This window comes from Macaca mulatta, chromosome 2 (genome assembly GCF_049350105.2).
Source record: "Macaca mulatta isolate MMU2019108-1 chromosome 2, T2T-MMU8v2.0, whole genome shotgun sequence".
Lineage (NCBI taxonomy): Eukaryota > Metazoa > Chordata > Mammalia > Primates > Cercopithecidae > Macaca > Macaca mulatta.
The window spans coordinates 158,907,499-158,933,234 of record NC_133407.1 but is presented as its reverse complement, the minus strand read 5'-3'; the positions used below and the strand labels follow the sequence as shown (position 1 = coordinate 158,933,234).

The window sequence follows — 25,736 nt, the reverse complement described above, 5'->3', positions numbered from 1 at the left end:
CTTGTAGTTATTATTCTAGGACCAGTAATAATTTTTACGTTTCCTCTCTTCTCCTTTTACTAATTGATATGTGAAGCTATATGACTGTTACAGGAAGTATCAATTATTGCATGCTAAACAATTTAAAAGCCTTGTATTAATTCAAAACTACAATAAGATCCTATCACATGCCTTTAAAGTGTCTAAAATTTAAGACTGACCACATCAAATGTTGATAAAGATATGTAGAGACTGGAACCCTCACACCCTGCTGGTAGGAATGTAAAATGATAAATGTTCTTTGGAAAACAGTTTGGCAGTTTCTTAAAAAGTTAAACACCTACCATATGACTCAACCATCCCACTCCTGGGTATTGACCCAAGGGAAATGAAAGCATACGTCCATACAAAGACATGAACATGAACATTTACAGCAGCTCTCTCATAACAGGCAAAAACTAATGTCCATCAATAGATGAATGGATACATTCATCACATGTGTATCCATGTGATGGAATACTACTCAGCAACAAAAGAATGAATGGATACACTAACAGCATGAATGAATCTCAACTGCTAAGGGAAATAAGGCAGGCAAAAAAAGAGTGTATACTAGACATACGAAATTTGAGTAAATGCAGTCTAGTGTGCAGTGACAGAAACCAAATTCATTGCCTGGGGTAAGGGAGGCAGGAGGGAGAAGAGGAAGAAATGATGACAAAGGGGCATAAATACACTTTTGGGGGTGAAGGATATATTTGTTACCTTGATCGCAGAGCTGCTTTCGTGAGTGTACATAAATATCAAAATTTGTTAAACTGTACACTTTCAATATGTATAGCTAATTGTACATCAATTACACTTCAATGTTCAGGCTGGTCTTGAACTCCTAGGCTCGAGCCATCGCTGCGTTGGCCTCCCAAAATGCTGGGATTACAGGCATGCGCCATCACGCTGGGCCCAAATACTTTTTTATTTAATAGCAGTATCCACACAGAATTTATGTGCATGGGCTCAGGTATCTGGCTAATCTGAGTTCGGTCCCATGTCTCCCTTATCTTGTTTTTGTGATCTTAGACAAGTTACTTCATCTTTCCCTATCTCAGCTTCCTTGTTTATAAGAGGGAGATAATAATAGTATTGATAAAATAGGGTTGTTGAGAGAACTGAAGAAGATGATACACATTGAGCACCCCCCTCAGTACGTGGTATGGGATAAATGGTGATTAATAATTATCATCATAGTATTTCCATGGAGTTGAAAAACTGTCACTCATGTCTATAGCTCAGAAGCACATCATCTTATCTTTAGATTATATTGATAGAATTATGGGTGATGCTTATTTCCTTTCTGCTTATCTACATTTTCTAATTTTTTATGTTGAACAAACTCTTTTTGTAAAAAACAGTTTTTAAAAGAAAGAGAAGAGAAGACCTGTTTATTTAGCTGAACTTTCCTCTATGTCTCTGAGTAAAGCCAAAACACAAACAAAACCAATTTCACTAAACATGACAGAGGCCAGCCTCAGATGAAAGCGTCAGGAGTGCGTGGGGCAGAAATGCACTGGATGCAGATGCATGAAGCCAGGCATTCTGTCAGGGCTGCCAGTCTTCACTTCTCTGTGTTCACTGGTCACATTCACCATGAGGTCTATTTCCAACTCCCACTTTCACACTCACTCGAGGGAATGACCTCACCTGTTTCGTTACCCACAGAGATAGGTAGAAGGACTTCTCTCTTCACCTATTCCCAGGATCTCACAGTTCTGCTCCTAGGCCCTAGGATGCCTTTCACCCAGCGCTCTCCACGCCGTCCTAAACAAACTGGCGTGTCCTCCCAGCCTCGCTCTGATCTCACCATCCCAAGGGAAGAAGTGCTCCTCCCTCCTTGAGGAAACGCAGCCCTGCAAACCCCACCCTCTTTGGAGAATTTATTCCTTCGTCACTCTGTCCTCTGGTCCCTTCCATGTGCCTACAAATATGCTCATGGCCCACTAATAACAAGCCTTCTCTTCACCCTGCTATGCCCCTAAACTCTCATCACTCGTCTCTCTCTCTTTTTTAAGACTAGCAGACCTATTCCATTTCCTCCTCTCAGTTCCTTAAAGTCTGACTTCACTCTCAGTCATCCATGAAAAGGGGAAGCAGGAATGAGATGGAAGACCAGCCCTTCCCAGTCACTGAGAAAATTAACCAAAATGGACTCCTCCCAGGAGTGAAGACAGACTCGCCGGCCTGTTCACTTCCAGCATCTGGCCCCAGAGAACATAGGGACTGGCAGAGACAGAAACAAATGGTTAGGGAGTAAAGGACCTGGTTTCACTAGTTTGAGGACACAAGCTTCCAGCCTGTGGGACAATTTGGCTTCTTAAGGCTGAAAGAAGTCACACTCTGTGGCTATAGGTCTGACAAAAAAGGAAGCTCACGCAGAGAACCAAGAATAGCTTCCATCCTTCTCTGCCCCACCCTCCACAGTTTGTCCCTGGTCTCTGTCCCACCTGACTTTCACCCACATGGTAAAGTGGCTCCATGGGAAGCCAACAGGAGCCAGGAAGAAGTCAGCTCAAAGTCAGCTGCACTTGGCAAATAAAATGAGCATGTATAGCAGAGTTCATGGTCACTGTAGCCAAATACAGGGGCAGCTTAGAGGGTGCACTGCTGAGAACCAGAGAAGACAGGCTCCAAGGGGCTACAACAGCACAAAAGCACCAATGGATGACTGGGTAGAAAAACAGAGAAAACATGTAGCACCTGAAGCCTGGAAGGAACCTCAGAGGTTCTTGTACAGCCTCCCATCCAGTGCAGGGATCTTTCCTCCAGCACCTGCCACCTGGGTGTGGGGCCCACACACATACTCACTGCCACACTGCTGAACAGCTCTCCTTGACAGAAAATTCTTCCATGGCCGGGCATGGAGGCTCACACCTGTAATCCTAGCCCTTTGGGAGGCCGAGGCAGGTGCATTACCTGAGGTCAGGAGTTCGAGACCAGCCTGGCCAACATGGTGAAATCCCGTCTCTACTAAAAACACAAAAATTAGCCGGGCGTGGTAGCACGTGCCTGTAATCCTAGCTACTTGGGAGGCTGAGGTGGGAGAATTGCTTGAACCCAGGAGGCGGAGGTTGCAGTGAGCTGAAATCACACCACTGAATTCCAGCCTGGGTGACAGAGTGCAACTCCATCTCAAACAACAACAACAACAAAAAAAAAAACAAGAAAATTCTTCGTTATATTGGACTCCAACTTGCTTTCCTGTGGCTACCCTAGTACATGCCCTGGAATAGCCAAAAGGGTCTATTCCCTCTTTTATAATGATATCTGAAGTCAGTTACCATGCTACTTCCCATGGTGTCTCTCCTCTGAGGATGTGGTTGGTTCCCATGCCTGGCACCACCCAATTATCCCCTCTGCTCTCTCGCTGTCAACGTCTGTCTTAAACACAGCTCCCAGAGGCAGGTCAGGCATGGTTCCCTGGGTGTGGTCTGACCTGCACAGAGGAACTAGGCTGAAAAAGTGGCCTGTAGACTCTGAATTGGACCTGGAGCACGTGGCCTGTATTTGGCAGCTGAATCTTCCTACTGGCTCATGTTAAGCCTTGGGATCCCCAGGCCCATTTCATAGTAACTTATTTACGCAAATGGACAATGGCAGAGCATGACAAGTGAGACAGGCAGATTCAAGGACGCCCCGTGGGAAAGTGCAGGGGAAAGCCTGGACCACCAATTCCTGGGAATCTGAGGAAAGCCAACATCCCACTCAGCTGTCAGAAAACACAAGTGGGGCCTGCCTGAACATGGGCTGGCTCACTGACCTTGGCTTGCTAGTTCAAACACAAGGGAGTCTTGGAATAAAGATGCCATCCCAGAGACTGTAGCTTTAAATTTCTAGGTTCTCTGATCCCGAGGTCAATCTGCCTAATTAAAATTAACAATTGTCCAAATGAAGAGGCCCTCAAGACTGTTATCAACGCAGCCCATGGGCCCCAGTTGTCACAGAAGAGTCGCCAGGCACATGTACTCTCTCTGCTGGGAAAGATCTACCAAGTGAAAAGCAGCATTGTGCCTCAGTGCCATCTGAGAAAACCCGAGGGAGCAGAGGCAATAGGTCTGAGACGCCCTCCAAATTAGGAATGAGAAGGCAGATATCAGAGTTTCCATTTTACAGACAGGGAAGTCAGGGGCAAAGATAAGCATTTCACATATCCATCAGCATGCTAACTTGCGACAGTACCAGTGGCCCCCCTGGAAAATCCTGAGGGTTGATAGAGTCACATGATAACTGTTGCTGATAGAGAGGAAACTCTTAGCTCCAGAAGAAAGTGGCACATGCAACTGTCTTCCCCTGGAACTGTTTCAGTACCATTCTACAGTTGGCAAACTGGGTCATGTGGGTAACTGTGACGGTTCCTTAGACTGGGACTGTGCTCTCTTTGGAAGCACACCCTTCCCGCTTCTCTGTTTCCATGTGACTTCAAAAGATGGCAGATACTCTAATGTCAAGGTTAAGCCATACCAGCAGGTGGATATGGTTTCCAACTCTGGTGCAGCCTTTTGTGGCTGTAAGACTTTGGAGAAGTTACTCCACCTTTCTAGGCTTGTTTCCTCATCAAAGGAGACAGTAAAGCTACCTTCAAAGGAGTATGTGAAAGAAACCCTGTTAAATGCCTGGTACAGAACCTGGCTCTCAAAAGCACTCAGCCAGTGGTGATCAACAGCATCATTAGCACCAGTGCATCACCGGGAAGCAAGAGACCAGGATGACCCACTGAGAGAGAAAAATGCTATAATTGAACCACGGATCCGAAGGAGCCAGTCCTTCCAGAGTCTGTGCTCTGGCTGTGCCTTAGATCCTACACGTACATCAGTCCTACAACTAGAGTGATGCTCATGGAGACAGGCACCCGGCGACTTCAACTCTGCATTCCCCACAGCACCTAATGGGACGTCTTGTACACAGTAAGTACTCAAGACGTTTTCAAATGTAATAACAAAACGCTGTCCGTTAACCTTTCAGGCAAGCACTGAGGAAGAGGGGACAGGTTTCAAGGCAGGAAAGGGAACTGACCTGGGCAGCCAGTGGGCAGCTCCCACAGTAGATCTGAGCTTGGGGACAGAGGAGTCTCCACAGCACATAAGGCAAAACAAGGTTAGAGGGTCTCTGTGATTGGTTTCCCAAATCATGTTGACATTCAGGCATATTTCCATCCCTTTATAACAATACACACATTCTTTTTAGTTTGTTTTTCCTACTTCCATCCACTGTTTGCAATGAAATATCTTTTTAAAAAAAAATCTGTTCTGTCCTAAACTTAATAAGGCCAAAAGTGTAGCATTTCTTTCCTTGGGAAAAAGAAATCCTGGCCTATGACTCAGGATACAGACATTCCTCTTGAGCTCAAATCCCAGCAATGTGCAGGATAACATTTCTAATGTGTACTCTGTGACAGAGCTCAATGTGAATTATAGAACATTTTGGAATGAAGAAGGTTGAACCATACGAATTTTCCATTTTTTGCAGGAAAAACGTCAATAGGCGAAGAACAAATATCACCAATAGTTAAATATCAATAATTTTATATGGTTCACTCTAATGTTTCCAAACTTGATTGTCTTATTTCCCTTCTAATGGATCTGGAGGCTCAAATCAAATCCCAGAGGATAGAGACTTCTCATCTATCTTTAGTTTTCTCCACCATACCTGCCACTGAGCATTTACTGGACAGCCAATAAATGCTTTCTGAATGGAAAGGTATTACCAAGTAATAGCACTTCTGATTCTGCTTTAATGAATTTGCATGAAGCACTATAAATTCCATGGAGGCAGCCTGGTGGATGGGAGGGTGGAAGTCCCATCCAGGATGGGACAAGCTTGGGGCCAGAAGAACCTGGTATTCCTGAACTTCAGAAGCATAAAGGCAACTGTGAGAACGAAGCCTTTGTTCACCAGATGTTTAACAAGGACCTATTATGTGCCCAGCAGTGTGTGGTGCTGGGAATACAGTCATGAGAAAAAAGACATATCCCTGCCTTCAGGGAGTTCACTATCTCAAAGAGAGGCAAGCATTCCAGGAATGCTTCAAATAAATAAAAATAAGATGATAACTAGGACAGAAGTGATTAAGGGCTTGCCTGGAGCCTGGGCATCCTGACCTAGTCAGGGAAGTCCATCAGGGAGGGCTTCTCTGACAAATAGACAGTGAAGCTGAGATCTGAAACACAAACAGGCACAGATTAGACATTAAAAGGAAAACAGATTCAGGGGGAGGAAGCAGGAATAGACAGGTGGAGCACAGGGACTTCCGGGGCAGGGAAGCTACTCTGTGTGGTATCTAATGGTGGCTACCTGTTGTCATACATTTGTTAAAACCCACAGAACTGTACAAACCAAGGGTGAACCCTACTGTGAACTATGGACTCTTGTTGATAATGATGTGTTAACACTGACCGGGTCACTGATTGTAACAAATATACCACACGGATGTGGAATGCTGATGGTGGGGGAGGCTGTGTGTGCAGTGGTCAGAGGGAAGTTGTGGGAATTCTTTATTTTCTATTCATTTCTGCTGTGAACCTAAAACTGCTATAAAAAATAAAATCTACTGAAAGAAAGAGAAAGAAAGAGAAAGAAAGAAAGAAAGAAAAAGAAAGAAAGAAAGAAAGAAAGAAAGAAAGAAAGAAAGAAAGAAAGAAAGAGAAAGAAAGAAAGGAAGGAAGGAAGGAAGGAAGGAGAAGAGAAAAGAAAAGGAGGGAGGAAGAGAGGAAGGAAAGAGGGAAAGAAAGAAAGAAAGAAAGAAAGAAGGGAAGGAGGGAGAAGGAGGGAGGGAGGGGAGGGAGGAGTGGGTGGGAGAGAGGGAAGAAGGAAGGAAGGAAGGAAGGAAGGAAGGAAGGAAGGAAGGAAGGAAGGAAGGGAGGGAGGGAGGGAGGGAGGGAGGGAGGGAGGGAAGCCAGCCAACCAGGAATACAGGGAAGGAGTATCAAAGAAAACCAGGAATACAGGAACGGAGTAACCAAACAGAGGAAAGAGCACGTGCAAAGGCCTTGCCTGAGTCAGAGTAACAGACTCCAGGTCACTGTGGCTGGAATGCAGAGGCCACAGGTAGAGGCCACAAGCAGAGAGCCTTGCAACAAGAGCCCAAGAGCAAATTCCTGTCTCCTTTCATCTTTGCCCAGTGGACATTCCAAGTAAGAAGGAGCCTCTGACTTAAAATAAAAAATTGACACTCTCGCCTGGTATGAAAATAGAGCCCCAGCCATCAAAGGGGCCTCCTACCCTTCCCCCAGGATGATTATTCCCTGCCTCAATCAGTGAAGGGAGCCACCGGCATGTGCAGACACCTCCTAAGCACAGGTGCAAGGCAGGCACGTGACTGGTTTACACTAGAGGGCAAAAAGAAATGCAAACTCTCCCATGTGCCCTGTTCACAATACTGAGTTATGACTCAGCCAGTTCCCACCGCTCAACCCAGAACAACAGCTGTCGGTGCCCACAACACAGCTCACAGCAGAAGGCACAGCAAGGAAAACACGAAGTCCTGCACTTGGGATGCCACCTCAGAGACCAAAACAGTAGAAGGATTCAGGGGTGCACATGAAACCACTGCCCTCTGCCACACAGAAAGCCAAGGAGAAGCTGCGCCACACCTGTCTGACAACAACCCCGCAGAGCAGAGGGTCTGCACGCCTGCATGCACGATGCCCAGGGAAATCCAATACTTTAATGGTACTTCCCAAAGACACAGCAGCACAGGAGAAGCAGGCAGCCTGGCGCTGGATCAAGCCCTGGAAACCTGTGGTGAGATCTGCTAGCAGAAGCAGCTCACACATGCTGAGACAGACAACGCAGACAGGCAGACAGCCGGGAAGCAGAACATGTGGCAGGTCCCTCTCTTCAGGTGGTGCGGAGGTTTCAGGAGTGGGGGGATGCCTTCCTTGAAGAAAGAAAGGCAATTCCTGTATTTCTGAACTCATGCTTGGAAAAGTGACACAAGTCTGAGGTCTAAAAGAAATCAGGCAATAAGGCAAAAGAAAGCAAGTCAATTCTGCAGGAACTGGGAGCTGGGAGGGGGCAAGAGGAAACCCTGACAATGTTGTGCCTGACTCTGGGACTGGGGAATTTTCCACATTTTACAGGAATCTGCAGCAGCCCCTACTGGGTCTGAGGCTTAAGCCTGAGCCAGAAGAGACAAAAAAGCAAAATCAAAGGCCCTGAGCAAAGGAGACAGGGCTGTGACCAAGTCCTCTGCGAGAAGTGGCACTGGCTGGCACAGATGGAAGGCAACCTGGAGCACCTTCCTCCAGTCCCGTGCCTCCCTGCCTCTCCCAGATGTGCTCTCTGAGGCCTGGAGAAGTCAACTGGCTTCCATGGAGGCAGCCGATAGCAGAAGAGGCAGAGCTTGAGTCAGGAAAACATGACTCTAAATTCAGTGCCTTCCTAGGTTTGGAATGTATTATTTAAAAAATAATAATAAATAGGCTGGGTGCCATGGCTCACACCTATAATCCCAGCATTTTGGGAGGCTGAGGTGGGCGGATCACTTGAGCCCAGAAGTTCAAGACCAGCCTGGCCTACATGGAGAAACCCCATCTTCACTAAAAATACAAAAAGATTAGCTAGGCGAAGATGCAGTGAGCCATGATCTCATCACTGCACTCCATTAAATTAATGGAATTAAATTAATTCCATTAATTTAAATTTAAAATTTAAATTTAATTTTAAATTTTAAAAATTTAAATAAATTTTTTATTAAAAAAAATTTTTTTTTAATAAATAAATGCAGTGTCCGTTGCTCAACAGTGCATTATTGCTACTTCCCAGAGCACACAGTCACTGAGTAATATATTTCAAATCAATAGAACTGGTTCACATTCTGGTTCTACTCCTTACTAAGTGCAATTAGTCCCTTGTGACACTCAGTTTCCACCCCTGTAAAATGGGAACAACCCTTATCAGAGTCCTACCAATATATTGTAGGGCTCTGGTAAGGATCCTCCAACAAGAATCATGGCTCCTCTGAGGCTGTGGTCTTCATTTTAGATAAGATATTCAGGCCAGGGAAGAATAAAGGTCTCAATTCCTGCCAAAAAAATGTTATTCAATACATAAATTTACCTTGTTTGCTTTAAGAACTTATTTGGCTGGGCGCAGAGCTAACACCTGCAATCCCAGCACTTTGCAAGGCCAAGGCAGGTGGATCACGAGGGTCAGGAGATTGAGACCGTCCTGGCTAACATGGTGAAACTCTGTCTTTACTAAAAAAATACTAAAAAATTAGCCAGGCGTGGTGGCGGGCGCCTGTAGTCCCAGCTGCTTGGGAGGCTGAGGCAGGAGAATGGCCTGAACCTGGGAGGTGGAGGTTACAGTAAGCCAAGATCGCGCCACTGCACACTCCAGCCTGGGTGACAGAGTGAGATTCCGTCTCAAAAAAAAAAAAAAAAAGACTTATTCATCCACCCATTTCTGAGAGGACATAAATGCTTTAAAAATTGAACACATAATGCAAAATTAAGAGAATCAGGATTAAAACAGAAACTCTGTCTCAAGAATACAAAGGATAAGTGCCAGGGCTCTATCAGTGGAGACAAACAGGGAAACGTGCTTGGTTGCATTGATTTATTTTCTGGCTGACCAAAAAAAGCAGCACATAGAATACTATTCTGCTAGCATGTACCCAGCCAAGCTCAAATGTACAAGTAACTTCTTTAACCTGAGAGCCATGAAGAAGAGCAAAGTGATAATTGACAAGTTGGGACCCAGAGCTTCCAGGCAACTGTTCACCCTGTGTCCTCCCTAGGCCAAGGGCGTGCCCTGTTTTGAGTTAATAGGAAAGCAGTCATATTTCCAGTCTGAACCACACATCACACTTCCGCCTGTACAATTTCAGAACAAACAACTTAGAGTCAACTTCTAGAAGGTCCTGGCAGAGAAACCCTTATTCTGGCCATAAAAACCTATAAACAGGTTCAATCATAGGCTCTGGGTAAAGATAAAAAATTACAGGCAGTGGCATTCTCCAACTCCAGCCAGGAACAGTGCATTAGAAAAAATGCCTGCCTTGACGAGACAGGCATCCCTTAGCTGTGGATGCTTAGCTGTGGATGCTGTTAGATGACCTCTCACAGCAATGTGACCGGCAGAGGATAAATAAAGCAACTCAAAACCTCCATTCATAGAAGCAGAGTCCTTATCATAAATGGAATGAATCCTAAATAGAAACTATTCAGGAATCCTAAATAGAAGAAACTATCTGTTTCCTTCTTTTTGCAAAGAACAACTTTCCAAGAGCAGGCCACAGAGGTGTATTTAAAGTCAGACATGTGAATATTCCATACCCCTAAATCCCACAAGTTGATAACTAACAGTCCATTCAGGGAAACAAGAATGAGAATAAAACCAGAGTGAGAATAAAACAAGGACAAAGAGCTCCCTGTGGCGCTGGGAGATAGGCCTGTTATCAGCTCCATCTCCAGGGCACAGGGTCAGGGGAAGTAGAGCGTGCAGAGCTGCCGGGGAATTGCCTGGCCAACTCCAGCCCCTGTGACGCATGAGCCAACTGCACAAGATTCCAGGCCTTCTCCCTCTGTTCCACTGTTTGCAGGATCCAGGAAGGGCCTTTAATCTGGCCAGACCAGGAGGAGACACAGCATTCAGTAAACAAAGTAAGGGATACCTAGGACTTACAAATGATAGCCAAGGTCTGCTTCAAATATGGGTGTGGTTGGGAATACAAATGAAACAAGACTGGTCATGAGTTAGTAATCATTAAAGATGAACAATGAGTACATGGGGTTTCATTTCACCATTCTTTATTCTGAAACTGTTCCAGAATAAAAAAAAAAAAAAAAAAAGAAAAGAAATCATACATATTCACTGTGGAAATTTAGGTAAATATTAAACAAAAAGTCACCAAGAAGAAAATAAGCCTATCACCCACCTATCAGAAAAATATAATCCTGTCACCTGAGACAACCACTGTTATCATTTTGTTCTATTTCCAATCTTTGCCCACAATTTTTTTCTTTTGTTTGCAAAACAGAAGTATACTGTCCATATTGTTTTATAACCTGCTTCCTATGCCAATCGTAATTTATCTTACGTATTATTCTGGAAATTCTTAAAATGTAAAACATTGAGTTATATCTTCCCTAAGGACAATTTTTCCTAGGAGAGCCAAGAGAGAACAAAGTTACTATTAGAGCCATCTGATACTAATATCTTACATATTATTCAAGTCATTAAATATTTCAAATAGTATGACTGTTGCATAGTCTTTCATCCAAAGGTAGTCCATAAACTACTTCCAATTTTTTGTTACCATAAGGCTGTGGTGAGCCAGAAGGATGACATGTTTTATAAATAGGTGATGTCAAGTGAGAAATAAATTGTTTAGTATGCACCGGAACATAAACTAACAGCACAATGGAAAAGAAAAGGCGAAGAGAGATGCCGGAGGCTCGTCAGCTGCATAATTCTGAGCAATTAACTTTCCAGGTATTCCCTTTTGCAAAGGTCGTGGTGAGGAATAAGAGCAAATTTCAACAGGCATAAGCCTGAAACTTGCTCATAAAGTGCCTCTCCGTCAACAATAATTCACCAGGTCCAGGCAATGAATTGAGAATCTGCTAGCATTGCCTCTGAAATGCTTGAGTCTTGAAATACTGTGTCTCAAAGGGTTGAAGAGTTCATCCATCAGGGATGGCACAAGAAGGTTCCATACACATAAGACTGGATCAAATGGCTTTGCAAAGACCACTGTGGTCCAAGTGATCAAACATGCCTTTCCAATTTACCTAATTAAATAAAATATACTCAGACACTGCTTAGGCCTGCAATTAGATTCTTTCTCCAGAGAAAGATTGAATTTATCTCCGAAAAAAAGAAAATCCATAAAATTCTCAAGGTGGGGAGATGAGGGGGATCCTATGTCTTCTTTTTGCCTACCAAAAAGCAGAATTTGGCTGAATGTCTGTGGAGAAAACGCCTCCGATAGTCAATATCTGAAAGTCAGTCAAAAATATAATTTTTCTTTCTGAATCAAATTCATAAACTATTTTGTGAAACATTTGAAAGGTTCAGAACTGAATACATTCTAGCTGTGTTCCATGTGGCTCTCTCAGACTGCTAAAAGACACCAGGGACTTCTGAATCAAACCATTTGGCTCTGGCCAGCAGCTGGGAAGAGGCCACACTGCAGCCTTCCTGGATAGGACGCCACTGCTACCTTCTTCTCCAGGAGGGGCCCACGGACTCTGTGATAGGCAGAACCACAGTGGGACCAAGAGAACGGCAGATGGCTGTTGCTGCTTTCTTTACATTTTACCTTCTCCTTATCCATTTCCTTCTGCCATTTTGGTTTTTTATTTCAGAAAGGATATCTGGGGTTTTCTTTCCATCTTGTCAAGGATTGAGTGGAGAGGAAACAGGAGTCTGTGTGACACACCAGACTCAAGCTCTGAGGTCAGAAACTATGTAAGTGAGCAATTAAGTGCTTATCACTTAGTAAGTGAATAGCAGCTGCCATATGCAGCCTCTCTAGACTGAGTTCTAGCCTCTGACCTTGCCCTCCCCAAACGGAAGAGTCCCCACCTATTAAGGAATCTGCCTGAATTTTCAAGAAAGCATCACCAATTATTCACACTCTATTGATGACCACTATGAAAAAATACTAAATGTATGCACAAAGAGTAAGAAGAGACACACACATTTTTAAAGTATGTGTTATGAGAGTAAATTCAAGAGAGTTTTTTTGTTATTGTTATTGGGTTGTTTCAACAGTAGAAAATTATTTTAAGACTATGTTATCACCAATAGAAAATTATTTTAAGACTATGTTATCACCAACATTCCATTTATATGTTTTGCTAGGACTGGAACCCCTCGAAGCATGAGTTCATTTCTGATCTAAGTCTAGGCCCTCCCTCTGGATTCATATATCACAGAGAAGCAGGAGGAAAACAACTAGAATTGCAACCAAAGATGCCACACAATTCTTTTTCTTTCTTTTTTTTTTTTTTTTTTTTTTTTTTGAGACAGAGTCTCACTCTGTCGCCCGGAGTGCAGTGGCCAGATCTCAGCTCACTGCAAGCTCCGCCTCCCGGGTTCACGCCATTCTCCTGCCTCAGGCTCCCCAGTAGCTAGGACTACAGGCACCCGCTACCTCGCCCGGCTATTTTTTGTACTTTTTAGTAGAAACGGGGTTTCACCGTGTTCGCCAGGATGGTCTCGATCTCCTGACCTCGTGATCTGCCCGTCTCGGCCTCCCAAAGTGCTGGGATTACAGGCTTGAGCCACCGCGCCCGGCCCACACAATTCTTTTTCAACTGGGTTTCCCAAGAGAGCAATCTCTAAGGTTTGCCAAAATTGGTCCAGAAAGCTCTACAAGCTTCTATGCCTATGGCTTGACCTTTACTTTTTTCCCCTGAAAATAAACCAAAAAGCCAATGCATAAATGCAGACAGCTGTCTTCTGGCAGACAGTACTCCACTGCACACAACCACACCCTGACAGAGAGACACACACCAGCCCAATCCATTCCTGAGCTCTGGCTGATTTGGTTGCTGTAGATTTCCCAGAGGTTCCACTGAGCTCACCCTCTGACTTTGGAGTGGTCAGGAGCCATATGCTGGGGCACTCAAAGTCTCCTGCAGGAAGTACCAGCACCCACTGATGCTCTCTACCTTGACCTCCCTGTGCAGGGACAGGACCAGAAAGGAAAGTTACCTTGCAGACGGCTGCCTGGAGTACTGCATCAAAGCCCCCCTCAGGGGCATCTCGGTTCCGGGACACCCTCTGCTTCCGAACTTCCTCATTGAAGCTGTCCACTCTGTCTGTGAGAGGCAGCAGATGGCGGAACCCAAAGGAGGGGACGCAATTTGGAAACAACTTGTAACTAGAGAGAAAGAAGAGAAGAGTCATTTTTCCATCACTGTCTGTAAATCTTTACCAAGTGTTCTGAGCATTCACTGAGTGCCTTGAGAGGCACCAATAACTATTTACCCAGAACCTACTACATGCCCCTAGGACAGGCACAGTGGAGAGAGCAAAGATAAATAACATAGTCCCTACTTTCTAAACATCAGCCCTAAACTGCAGGCAAGGCTGTATATGCCAAGTTGTAAATGAATGGTATGGACAAATGGTTAAAAGGAAACAGAGATAACAGTAGGCTACCATGGTTGGAGGAAGACTTGACATGGGCATTGAAAGGTATATGGGACCCAGGGTGTGGGCCAGCCTAGGCAGAGTGGACAGGAAGTGTCCTCTGGGCTAAGGAATGTGGATGATGCCCAGTGAGGGCAATGTAAGTGAAGTTACTCCATGCAACCAGCTTCTACATCAATGCTGCTGCCACACAACAAAGGATCACAGGATCATATAACCTTGCCATGTCAACCCCCTCAGTGACCAGGATGTGCAGGCACATGGACAAATGCTCAATGGAACAGGAATAAAAACATCTTATCTGCTTCTTCATTCGTTTCGAAATATTGTACCAACAAACTATCAATTCTGCTAAATGCAATAAAAAATTATTTAGAAACTAAGCATCTTCAAATGGAAAGTGATGTCTGGAAATTGGGAAAGAAGGAAGCATTACACATCAATAGTAGGTTAATACCAAGCCTTTCTCTTGAAATATTGGGTGATCTCCTTTTCAGTCTCCTGTGGAGACTCCAGGTGACCCCATTCCTGAAGAAGTTACTTTCCATTACAGCTCTAAGAGTTTCAGCTTGATCTAGAGCTAATAAAGTTGGAAGAAAGAGCTTGTATTGTTTTACCAATGGGTTCACAAAGTAAAGAGGGGAGAGTGTTCCAGCCAGAGAAGAGCATGTGCAAGAGTCCTGTGACAGGAGGAAGCACAGAGCCCAGGGACAGAGGGAGGCCAGGGGGGCTGTAGTGCAGAGTGAGGGGTGAGGGTGGACGAGGAGGAGCCTGGGAGGCAGGCTGGGCCAGAATGTGCAGGGTCTCTGGCCGTGTTAAGGAAGTCCCTCTTTCAGGATAAATGATGGGAAACGAGCACTAACAGGCCTGAGGGAAAGGCTTTATAATCTAATTCAAGCTGCATACATGGGAAAGAAAACAGCTTTAGCAACAGCTAGGAGGACCCTGCCTTAACTGCTGTCAAAATCAGCTTCACCAGGGCAGGTCTGGGCAGGCTCCCTTCTGTAAAGGGGCAATCATTGGCTCTCTAAGGGGCCATTCCATTCCCTTTCAGGGCTACAGTCCCTGCTCCATCCACACAGTCACAAGAGCACAGCACACAGTCCCCAGCAACAGGCCCACCCCACACAGAATCAATCAGCCCCACTCCTGTGACAGTCACGCTCTCCCTCTCGGGCCAGCGGCAGCAATGGGCTCTCCTTGCCTGGCTTTCCTTTGTGTTTCTCCCTTCTCCTTTCCCGAAATTTTCACGAACACCTTGTACAAGGACAGGTGGAGCTCTTTTTTAACCTCAGCCTCAGGCCACCCAAACTTTCCATTACCTCCTCGTTTTGTCATGAAAAGAACAATCATGGAAATTACATTCCCAGCTGGAAGAAGGAACTGAGGTCCCATCTGTAGCTATTTGGCAAGTGGATCATAGGCCCAGAAGGAAGTAAGTCTATCCAAACTCTCCCCCCTCTCTTCCTCCAACATCCTGCCCTCACTTATGTGGCTCTGGCCCATGATTTAGGACTTCAGGTGTATGTTTTTTTACACTTGGTCCAGTTGGTGGTGGGCAGGGAGGAAAGAAACTGAATAATAATTGTTGTTTAACCAGGAAAGCTGTGAGAAACTCAGCTACAGCTCAGCACGTTTTACCTCCTCCCTTTCACTCCCGCAAACAACAAACAGCAATGAGCAGATACATTTTTACTTCAAAGAATGTCTGTGAAGTAGTTAGGAATTAGAAAATGTGTTTGCCAGACAGAAGCCTTCATTGCAGAGAATTTAGTATAACCAAGTCAGAGTCACTTCATACCAAGAGGAAAAGAGCTTTGTCACACAGACGCTAGCAGTGTCTCCATTGACACTGGAATCGGATGTCACTTGTGATGAGTTATCTGACTTAACCCCAGAACAGCTGTCTGAGTGGCCTGAAGATCCAGATGTTTTGGGGTCATACCAGGAGACTATACCACCCCTCTCGTGTGTCTGTGCTGTGAGACCCCAAATAAGCACCACGCACACAGTTACTAAATTAAGGATTATTAACAAGGGAGATAAAAAATAAAATATATATGGTTAAAAAGCCAAGGGAGTGTCTGTATGTATAAAGAGCGAATCCAATTTGAAGACACCAGACCTAGGCAAATCCAGAAAACAATCTAATGCCTCAGGAGACTATCATGGATCAAGCTGGCATGGAAAGGCTCTCATGTCATGGAACAGGAATGAAAACACCTTATCTGCTTCTTCTAATGCTAACCATATAGAACTGCTGGATAAAATGTAATTTAAAAATTTTTAATATATAGCCTAGACTGGAAGCTCAGAAAGTAAATCCCAGAAATGAAGAGGAACCCATTCAATAAATGAATGAAACTTTCAGAAGTATTTGGTTTTGGAAAAAATAAAATAAAATAAAACAAAATAAAATTTAAAAATATAAAAAAAAAAAACCCAAAAAACAAATGAATGGACTTAAAAGAATAGGTGGGGGCCGGGTGCAGTGGCTCACGCCTGTCATCTCAGCACTTTGGGAGGCTGAGGCGATTCACTTGAGGTCAGGAGTTCAAGACCAGCCTGGCCAACACAGTGAAACCCCATCTCTACTAAAAATACAAAAATTAGCTGGGCGTGGTGGCAGGCGCCTATAATCCCAGCTACTCAGGAGTCTGAGGCAGAAGAATCACTTGAACCCAGGAGGTGGAGGTTGCAGTGAGCTGAGATCGTGCCACTGCACTCCAGCCTGAGCAGCAGAGCGAGACTCAGTCTCAAAAAAAAAAAAAAAAAAAAAAGGTAGGAAATGGGTAGGCACTCATGCCAAGGACCCCTGCAATGCGTCAGGCCTTGACTGAGGCCCTGCAGGCTTGGAGCAGGGTCTACCAGGAAGAGATGCTGAGCATCACTCCTGCACAGGGCTGAACACTGGAATAGGGCTCTCTGCATAAAGCCCAACACTACAATGAGCTGCTGTGCCACTAAAACCAGAAACAGAAAAACTCCAGCTACTGGTCCGGGAAAGCGGCACGGAAGCTGACCGTCTGTCACGAATGAGATGAATTACCCATAAAAACTGTAATTCCAGGCCTGAGCAACTGGAATACACTGCCTTTATGGTGAAGACATCTCCAGTTGAAAAGTTAACAGAAAAACTAGTCCCACGGTGAACCTGGAGATTCTCGACAGCAGCAAACATAAAACTGCTCTGCAGGGATGCCCCCACAACCTCCAGTGAAGATGTACTAATGAAAAGCTTACAAATTGCATGAAAAACAATTCATGAAGGCATGTCAGCAGGTCCAATACACTGACCTGCTGTGGATCCACCTGAAGGATCCACAATTCAAGAAACAGAAACAGAATAATTTAAAATACTTTAGGTCGGGCGCGGTGGCTCACCCCTGTAATCCCAGCACTTTGGGAGGCCGAGGCAGGTAGATCGCCTGAGGTCAGGAGTTCAAGACAGCCTGGCCAACATGGTGAAACCCCATCTCTACTAAAAAATACAAAAATTAGCTGGGTATGGTGGCATGTGCCTGTAATCCCAGCTACTCGGGAGGCTGAGGCAGGAGAATCATTTGAACCCAGGAGGCACAGGATGCCGTGCTGCCTGGACTTGGGGAGACAAAGCTCAGCCTGCTCACCACGCCACAGTGTGCCCCTGCACTGCGTGTGCGCCCCAGCTCAGAGAAGAGAGCTTCACATAACTCAGGCCCGAGGTTTCCTTCCACACTCTCGTTCTTCACTGGACTTCCTGCCTTACAAGCAGCTTTTCAGTGTGCCTTGTACTCACTGTCAAGAGTTTTACTGTCTGCAACGGGTTCTGCCTTAGAGGACTGAGAGAGTAAGCTCTGAATAAGTAATGTGTCATAACTTTGAATATTTAAATGCTGTGCGCCTAGAGCCAGCCCTTGATTCTCTGCCAGCTTCCAATCTAGTGTCTCAGTCAGTGGAAGGGCCGTGGAAGAATGAAAGTGGGGACACACCCTATCTGTCTGGAGACAGGGCCCAATTAGGACAGAGGTGAAAAGAAGCAAATAAAATCACTATTCCAGATGAATTGAAAAAAGGCTTGATTAAGGCTTGCCGTTAAGATGCTGTTGCTCCTGGTAAGTAGTAAAATTTCAACAAAAAACATTTGGCACCCGGACTTAGTTGAAAAGGGCCTTGGAGATAGGATCAAAGTAATAATAGTCCCTGTGGACACCTGTCGCCAGGAGGAAGCTAAACCCAGCAAATGATGATGCCTAGTGCCTCTTCGTGGTTAAAGAATTTAGAGTTTCATTTGTATTTAAAACTTTTTCTTGTCTTACTGTTTTTCTACCAGTGTCAGTTCCCAATCCCTGGAGAAGATCTAAGTCAGCTTCTAGGAGATGTACAGAAGGATCCGGAGGGACTCAGAAGAGCCCATGCCACCAGCACACTAACTCACTCCCACCACCCAGCCCAACTTGGAGCTGGCAGCTCTGAAGGCTACCAAAGAGGACTTGTGGAGAGGGAAGGGCTCAGGGGTTTTCTCTTCCGTTGGTGGCAGCTGGAAGACCAAGAATTGAGAGTGGCATCACAAGATGGAAGGAGCTGCATCCCCGAGTTACTGCACGCAGAGCTTGCAAGGAAAGCAGCTCAGCCCTCATCAGATTTTGCACAAGAAAAAAAAAACAAAAACTTTCACTGTGTTCAGCCACTGAGATTTGGAGACTGTACATTACTGCCACATAGCCTACCATTATCCTCAGGTAAGCCTAGGAGATTGGGGTAGGGTGGTTTTGGAGCAGGTATTATTACTCAGCCTAAGGTAAAGTATCTGTGTTGTAGTGTGATTTTAATGGGGAAGAAGGCATTATATTAAATGCAAATGCAGGCCGGGTGCAGTGGCTCATGCCTGTAATCCCGACACTTTGGGAGGCCAAGGTGGGTGGATCATCTGAGGTCAGGAGTTCAAGACCAGCCTGGCCAACATGGTAAAACCCCATCTCTACTAAAAATACAAAAATCAGCCAGGTGTGGTGGCATGCACCTGTAATCCCAGCTACTCAGGAGGCTGAGGTAGAGGTTGCAGGGAGCTGAGATCGCGCTACTGCACTCCAGCTTGGGCAACAGAGTAAGACTCTGTCTCAAAAAAAAAAAAAAAAAAAAAGCAAATGCAGACTATAAAAGTAGTCTGGGCCGGGCGCGGTGGCTCAAGCCTGTAATCCCAGCACTTTGGGAGGCCGAGGCGGGCGGATCACGAGGTCAGGAGATCGAGGCCATCCTGGCTAACACGGTGAAACCCCGTCTCTACTAAAAAATACAAAAAACTAGCCGGGCGAGGTGGTGGCGCCTGTAGTCCCAGCTACTCGGGAGGCTGAGGCAGGAGAATGGCGTAAACCCGGGAGGCGGAGCTTGCAGTGAGCTGAGATCCGGCCACCGCACTCCAGCCTGGGTGACAGAGCCAGACTCCGTCTCAAAAAAATAAAAAAATAAAAATAAAAATTAAAATTAAAAAAGTAGTCTGTATTCATATTCCAGCTCTATCCCTTGCTGTTTGTATAATATTGGGTAAGTTATTCTCTCTAGGCCTCAGTGTCTGCATCTTTAACATCTGGCTTATACCTACCTTAGAAAACTCACCAGATTGTTATGAGATTTAAATGAGATAATCTATAGAAAATATTTAGTAAGGGCTTGACACTTAGTAAAAACTTAAGTCTTAGTTGTTCCCTATCTCATGACTAGTTTTGGACCTTACAACACAAACCCTCACTAAAGTTAAATACGGAGACAAGGAAAGCAAGAGTTGGAAGTTACCACTCACTGCAGTCACTTGCATAATCTTGACATTTAAAGGAACTCCTGAAAGACTAAAAAGGAAAGAAACCAATCTAGTAGAGGTTGTGTTTCATGGGCTGAAGAATGCAATCCCCTCATACAACCACCACCCCCAACATGCACACAAACACCCCATGGCAGAGACCTGCTCAATAATCCTATTTCTTCTGATTCCTGGGCATAGAGCTATACTAGTTCTCAGCCTCCTGGCTCAGTTCTGTTCCGTCTAATCACATGTGGGAGCAGGCATGGCAAAGGCCTATCCTCCTATGCATGACCCTCTAGGCAGCATGACCTTAGGAGCCATGTGTGGAAGATGGAAAGCCTGGAAGATGGAAGGCACCTAGGTCCCTGAGTCACTGCTTGCAGGAGAAGTTCCACAAATGAAGAGACCCAGCTGGACTTGAGGAGCAGGAAATAAACTTCCATCAAATTATACACCTTGTTATTATAGACTCTGTTGCAGCAGTTAGAGACACCTGTTTTCTAATAATATGTCAAATCTTTTCTAGTTCAGGTGTTTATGTTGAAAAAAAAATGCTTACCTTTAAAATAGGATTTTAGTCTAATTATGTGAAAATAAGTTATAGTTATTTATAGAAAAACAACAGGGACAAATTTTGAATTCATTTCTCCCCAGGCACCTCAGTTACTACAAGCAAGGGGAAAGTTTAAGTTGCCCTGCCTGCTGCCTCCCTGATAATCTGGATTCATCACTCCCTGAGGACATTTTCTGAGTTCTATTAATGTGAGCAAGTGGTGCTGTGCATGGCAGGCAGGATAATCAAGGGGTTGTGATCATTTTATCTTTACAACCTTGTGACAGTTCACTCACTTCTTGACAGGTCAGGAAAGGAGAGAATGTATGCCTATCGTTAATCAAATTAAACACCTAAGCCTGGCCACCCCTCCTAACCATGCCTTCCTTAATTCTTTCTTTGAGCTAAATTTTCCTGCTACTCCATTCTCCCACCCTTAAGTACCCAACAGAAGGGCAAATGGTCGCTTACCCAATGCATGGATTGGTCTGGTACCTCGGTGCCGTGTAGGAGAAAGGAGAGATGTCCTTATCGACAAAAGACCCAAATCCCAACCGGAAGTTGCTGGTGAGCTTCCTCATCTCCTCCGCGAGTTTGGTGCCCAGGTTCCGGATAGTGTCCAAGTCATCCTTCATGGACAGGGAGAGGTCCATCAGGTAGTACAGGTCCACAGGATAGTCCTCTACCTGGCGAACCTGTAGCTGGAAGGTGGTCTTGTCACCTGCACCAACAGAGAGGCCACCCGTGTTAGAGGTCATGCAACCTGCTAAGGGCTGAGGGGTGGGATTTGCTTTCAAAGCTAGTTCACCTCTTACTTTTCTTTAGTGATTGTGTGCCTCCCAGAAGATTTTTCTTGGAAGTAAAGTGCCTGAAGGGAATACGGTGCTGAGAATGGAGGCCTGGTTTCTCCTTCCCAAACACTCGGCTTAGCATTTATTTTTTTATTTTATTTTATTTTTTTAAGACAGAGTGTTGCTCTGTCACCCAGGCTGGAGTGCTGTGGGGCAATCTTGGCTCATGCAACCTCCGCCTCCCAGGTTCGAGTGATTCTCATGCCTCAACCTCCTGAGTAGCTGGGATTACAGGTACCCACCACCATGCCTGGCTAATTTTTGCATTTTTAGTAAAGACGGGGTTTCACCATGTTGACCAGGCTGGTATCAAACTCCTAGCCTCAAGTGATCCACCTACCTCAGCCTCCCAAAATGCTGGGATTACAGGTGTCAGCCACCACACTTGGCCTGGGCTTAGCATTTCTAAGGAAACTCCCTAACAGCCAGGCTCCTTGGTGGTGTTCTGTCTACTCAGCAACAAGGACCCTTGGGTAATCAGTGGACCGTGAACCAGACAATTTCATGAACACAAACTAGGTGGAGAATAGCCCACCAACCACACACCAACTCCAGAGAAAGACCCAGCCACGATGGGAATGTGTGTTTGAAACAAAAAGCAGGGAAGAAATGAACAAAAGAGCCTGAGTGGGGAAGAACCAAGCTGGGGAGAGAGATGTGCAAGGCAAGGGAGGACAGAGAAACAAAGATGGTTGTTTAAAATACCCCAATGGGCCGGGCGCAGTGGCTCAAGCCTGTAGTCCCAGCACTTTGGGAGGCCGAGACGGGCGGATCATGAGGTCAGGAGATCGAGACCATCCTGGCTAACACGGTGAAACCCCATCTCTACTAAAAAAATACAAAAAACTAGCCGGGCGAGGTGGCGGGCGCCTGTAGTCCCAGCTACTCGGGAGGCTGAGGCAGGAGAATGGCGTAAACCTGGGAGGCGGAGCTTGCAGTAAGCTGAGATCCAGCCACTGCACTCCAGCCTGGGCGGCAGAGCGAGACTCCGTCTCAAATAAATAAATAAATAAATAAAATACCCCGATGGGCAAAAATATGCATGCCTATGCCACGTCACCTGTTTTTGTTTCTATTTCCCTCACCATTTACCAGACTAGTATTTACTTTGGGGGGCATATTTGATGTTTCGGGACATCACAGGTACAACTCATTATCATCAGAAACTACAGATATAAATACAGGAAGACAGATTCCAAATTTTAGCTCTATCGAAAAAAGAAAACGAGAAGAGAAAAGATAGCACTAGATTTGTCTACCAGCTACAATAAGGTAGCCGACAGGCAGAGAAAAGCGGAATTAATTCAGAAGAAAAGAACAAAGAAAAAAGCCAGTGTCTGGCAGGTGTGGTCTTTGCTGTCTCACTCTATAGAGTTCAAAGAGAGGCTCAAGTCAGGGCAATAACTGGAAGACCCAGGCCAGGATAATGATCTTGAAATCATTTCATAATTTCTAAAAACAAATCACTTAGAACGAACTTTAAGGCTCAGTTCAACTCATATCTGCCTTGGGCTCATTAACCTTTCAGGAGTGCCAAGAGATGTCCTATTTACCCTGCAGTAGAACCATCTATACATACTTGAAATTTGGATAGATTCTTTGTGTGTTTAGAGGCACTAGAGCAAAGATGGCCTCACTCCTGCCCAGCGAGTCTACACCTGACTTGCCGGCAGCCACATCTCAGAGCAACCAGTCTTTCATCTCAAGCTGACAACCAGCAAACTGAAGACTTCTTTAACTTGTAGGGAACTCAATCCTCTATGCTCCCTCTTCTCCTCCCACCACGACAACAAGGCATATTTCACTAACTAGACCATAAAGAATCAAATAATCAAAAGATTTTAGTTCAAGTTCCAGCCCTGTCCCTTGAGCAGGAGTGCAACCTGGGCCTGAAATATAAAATGGAATATATTTCAAGTTTCTTGAAATATAAAATGGAAATAAGAACAACGCTCACAGCATCAATTAAGCCTATTTATTATGCGCTCATGAGGGAGAGCAGTGTTTTATGAGTAGTACAGGCTTGCACAGATGAAGTATGATTATGATCATTACTGCCTGTAGTCAGAGTGGCAGCTCTGAACCTGCTTCTCCTGACTTGTCTTTGCGTGTACTGTTCTAGGTGCCTCAGGACTGATGGAGTTTGAGTTGCCTATTGGTATAAGCCTATTTTTTTAAACCATGAGTCTGACTCAAACAGAGGAATGTTCAAGTTTTTCTTCCAGAATGAATTCCAGGCTGCTGCAGTGTCTGCCTTTGGTCAGACGGACACAGCCGGTCCCGCCAGAGGGCTCCTTGGGTGCCACATCATAGTGAGGGAGGGGCGGGGGGGGAGTTGGGGGGAAGGGAGCTCCCTCCTTGGCCCTTGCATGGGCAGGCAACAGACCCCAAACGGCCAGAGCCTGCAATCCTATTTCCTTTGCCTGATGCCATGATCTTTTCGTAGGTCTTCTGCATTTTCTGCCACCTGTCCCCCCAAGTTCCCACCTACAACTTATTTTATCCAAAATCTACTTCTACTTTTTTATGAATTATAAGAAATTAACAGATGGGCACTTTAAAACCAGGAAACAAATAATTGCCTTGGATTCTGGGAGGTGGAGAGGCATCTATGAGATAGAGGCTTGGAAGCAGGAGAGTTGGGTTTGAATCCAGACCTGGTCACCAAGGACTAGGGAGAACTCAGGCTCCTTTCAACTCACTGCTCAGTTTCTACATCAGTCAGGTAGGGAGGATATTAACTATTGTAGGGATTAAAAGAGATAAACACCGCACAAATGTTCCTATACAAAGAAAACTTTGGCCTTGGTTTTCCCAAAAGTCAATTACTGAAGCAATTTCCTGTGAGGATAAAAAGAGAGACAGCAAATCCTGCCAGCAACTTGAATTTCAACAGCTACAGCCTTGGGCATACAAATTTAACCCTAAATTTTCCAGACATGAAGGCTGAGGGAAACAAGGCATGATATATAGGTCCCTTTGTATTTTAAGAGGCTATCTATTCTGAAGCAAGAAACTTCTTGGCATTACATTCTAAGAGAAATTCATCAGTAAGAAAACACACACACACACACACACACACACACACACACACACACACACCCCTTCCCAAAGGAAGGCTGAAGTTGTTAAAAAGAAATACTGTCCCATTTTTCCAGAAAGAGAGGGATGTAAGAAAGATGGTAACACCACTGATGTTCAGAATGAGGATTTATTGCTGCCTCTAATATGCTTGATTTTAAATGCCACAGACTCCTGAATAGGCGGTGGCAATGACAGAATGTTCTGTCAGCAGATCCTGGAGGGACTGACATACCTGGTCAGATCCGTGCTGTGGGAGTTAAGCTTCCAGTGTACCAACAATTCCCCAAAAAGGGAGGCCTCTAACGTTAGCAGCTTGAAGGTGAAGCCATTACTGCATGTGAAGTGCACTTTCTGCTGAGAGAAGGTCTTGGGTATGTGTTCCACTTTTGGGTACACTTCCGGAACCGTGCATGCTTAAGCACTCTCCTCCCTTCCAACTCTTTCCCAGCCATGCTGCTTTCCTTTAAAAATACCTGAGACTTTAAGCCAGTCACCACCTCCTGTTGCCTAGCAGTGTGGGAAGCGCTTCTCGTCTTTAATCTGCCTGTCTTGGTCTGTGCCTGTCTCTGGTGACACCATTCTGGCCCATGTGTCAGGATTCATCCTTCTCTGTTCCTTCCCTCTCCACTTAGGGTCTCTACAGGCTCAAGTATCCCTGTGGCTATATCCCCTCTCTCTGGGGCTGTTCCATGTAATTCCTGCCAGCCTCGGGACCAGGAGCAGGACCAGAGAAATGGCAAACTCAAAAGAGAAGTTGATCACCTGGCACCTGTGACGTGCCACCCCAGGCAGCCCCTCTCATGTCCTTCTGCTTGTTCCTGGTTCCAGAGTACCCAGCTCCAACTGCATTTTGTACAGAATTTCTGTGCTGCTCAGTTTGTAAGTGCAGGTTCTTCCACTATAATCAGGTATCAACTAGCATTCCATCTGAAATGTATTTTTAAAGCTTTCTTCTCTCTGCCTTGCCTTTAATAAAAAGTGAAAAGTTGGCATTTTCCTTAGGGATATACATCAAATAACAAACATTTCTAGAGAGTGAGTTGAGAATTTCAGCAAAAACTTTTTTTTTTTTGAGACAGGGTCTTGTTCTGTCACCCAGGCTAGAGTACAGTGGCACAACCACAGCTCACTGTAGTCTCAACCTCCCGGGCTCAAGCAATCCTCCCGCCTCAGCCTCCCAAGTAGCTGGGACTATAAGCACGTGCCATCATGCCTGGCTAATTTAAAAATTATTAGTAGAGACAAAGTCCTGCCATGTTGCCCAGGCTGGCCTCAAACTCCTAAGCTCAAGTGATCCTCCCCCTCAGCCTCCCAAAGTGCTGGGATTAAAGCC

The 25,736-nt window shown here is 45.2% G+C and overlaps 1 protein-coding gene across 6 annotated transcripts in view; it reads right to left on the bottom strand.

Annotated features, from left to right (window-relative positions):
• Positions 1 to 25,736, bottom strand: part of ITGB5 (integrin subunit beta 5) — a 131,482-nt gene that overhangs the window by 62,727 nt on the left and 43,019 nt on the right. For all 6 annotated transcript variants that reach the window (XM_077990904.1, XM_077990906.1, XM_077990902.1 and 3 more), the window contains 2 exon segments: positions 20,940 to 21,189; positions 13,696 to 13,864 (listed from right to left, as the gene is read on the bottom strand). In XM_077990904.1, coding sequence (XP_077847030.1) covers positions 13,696 to 13,864; positions 20,940 to 21,189 — 419 coding nt within the window.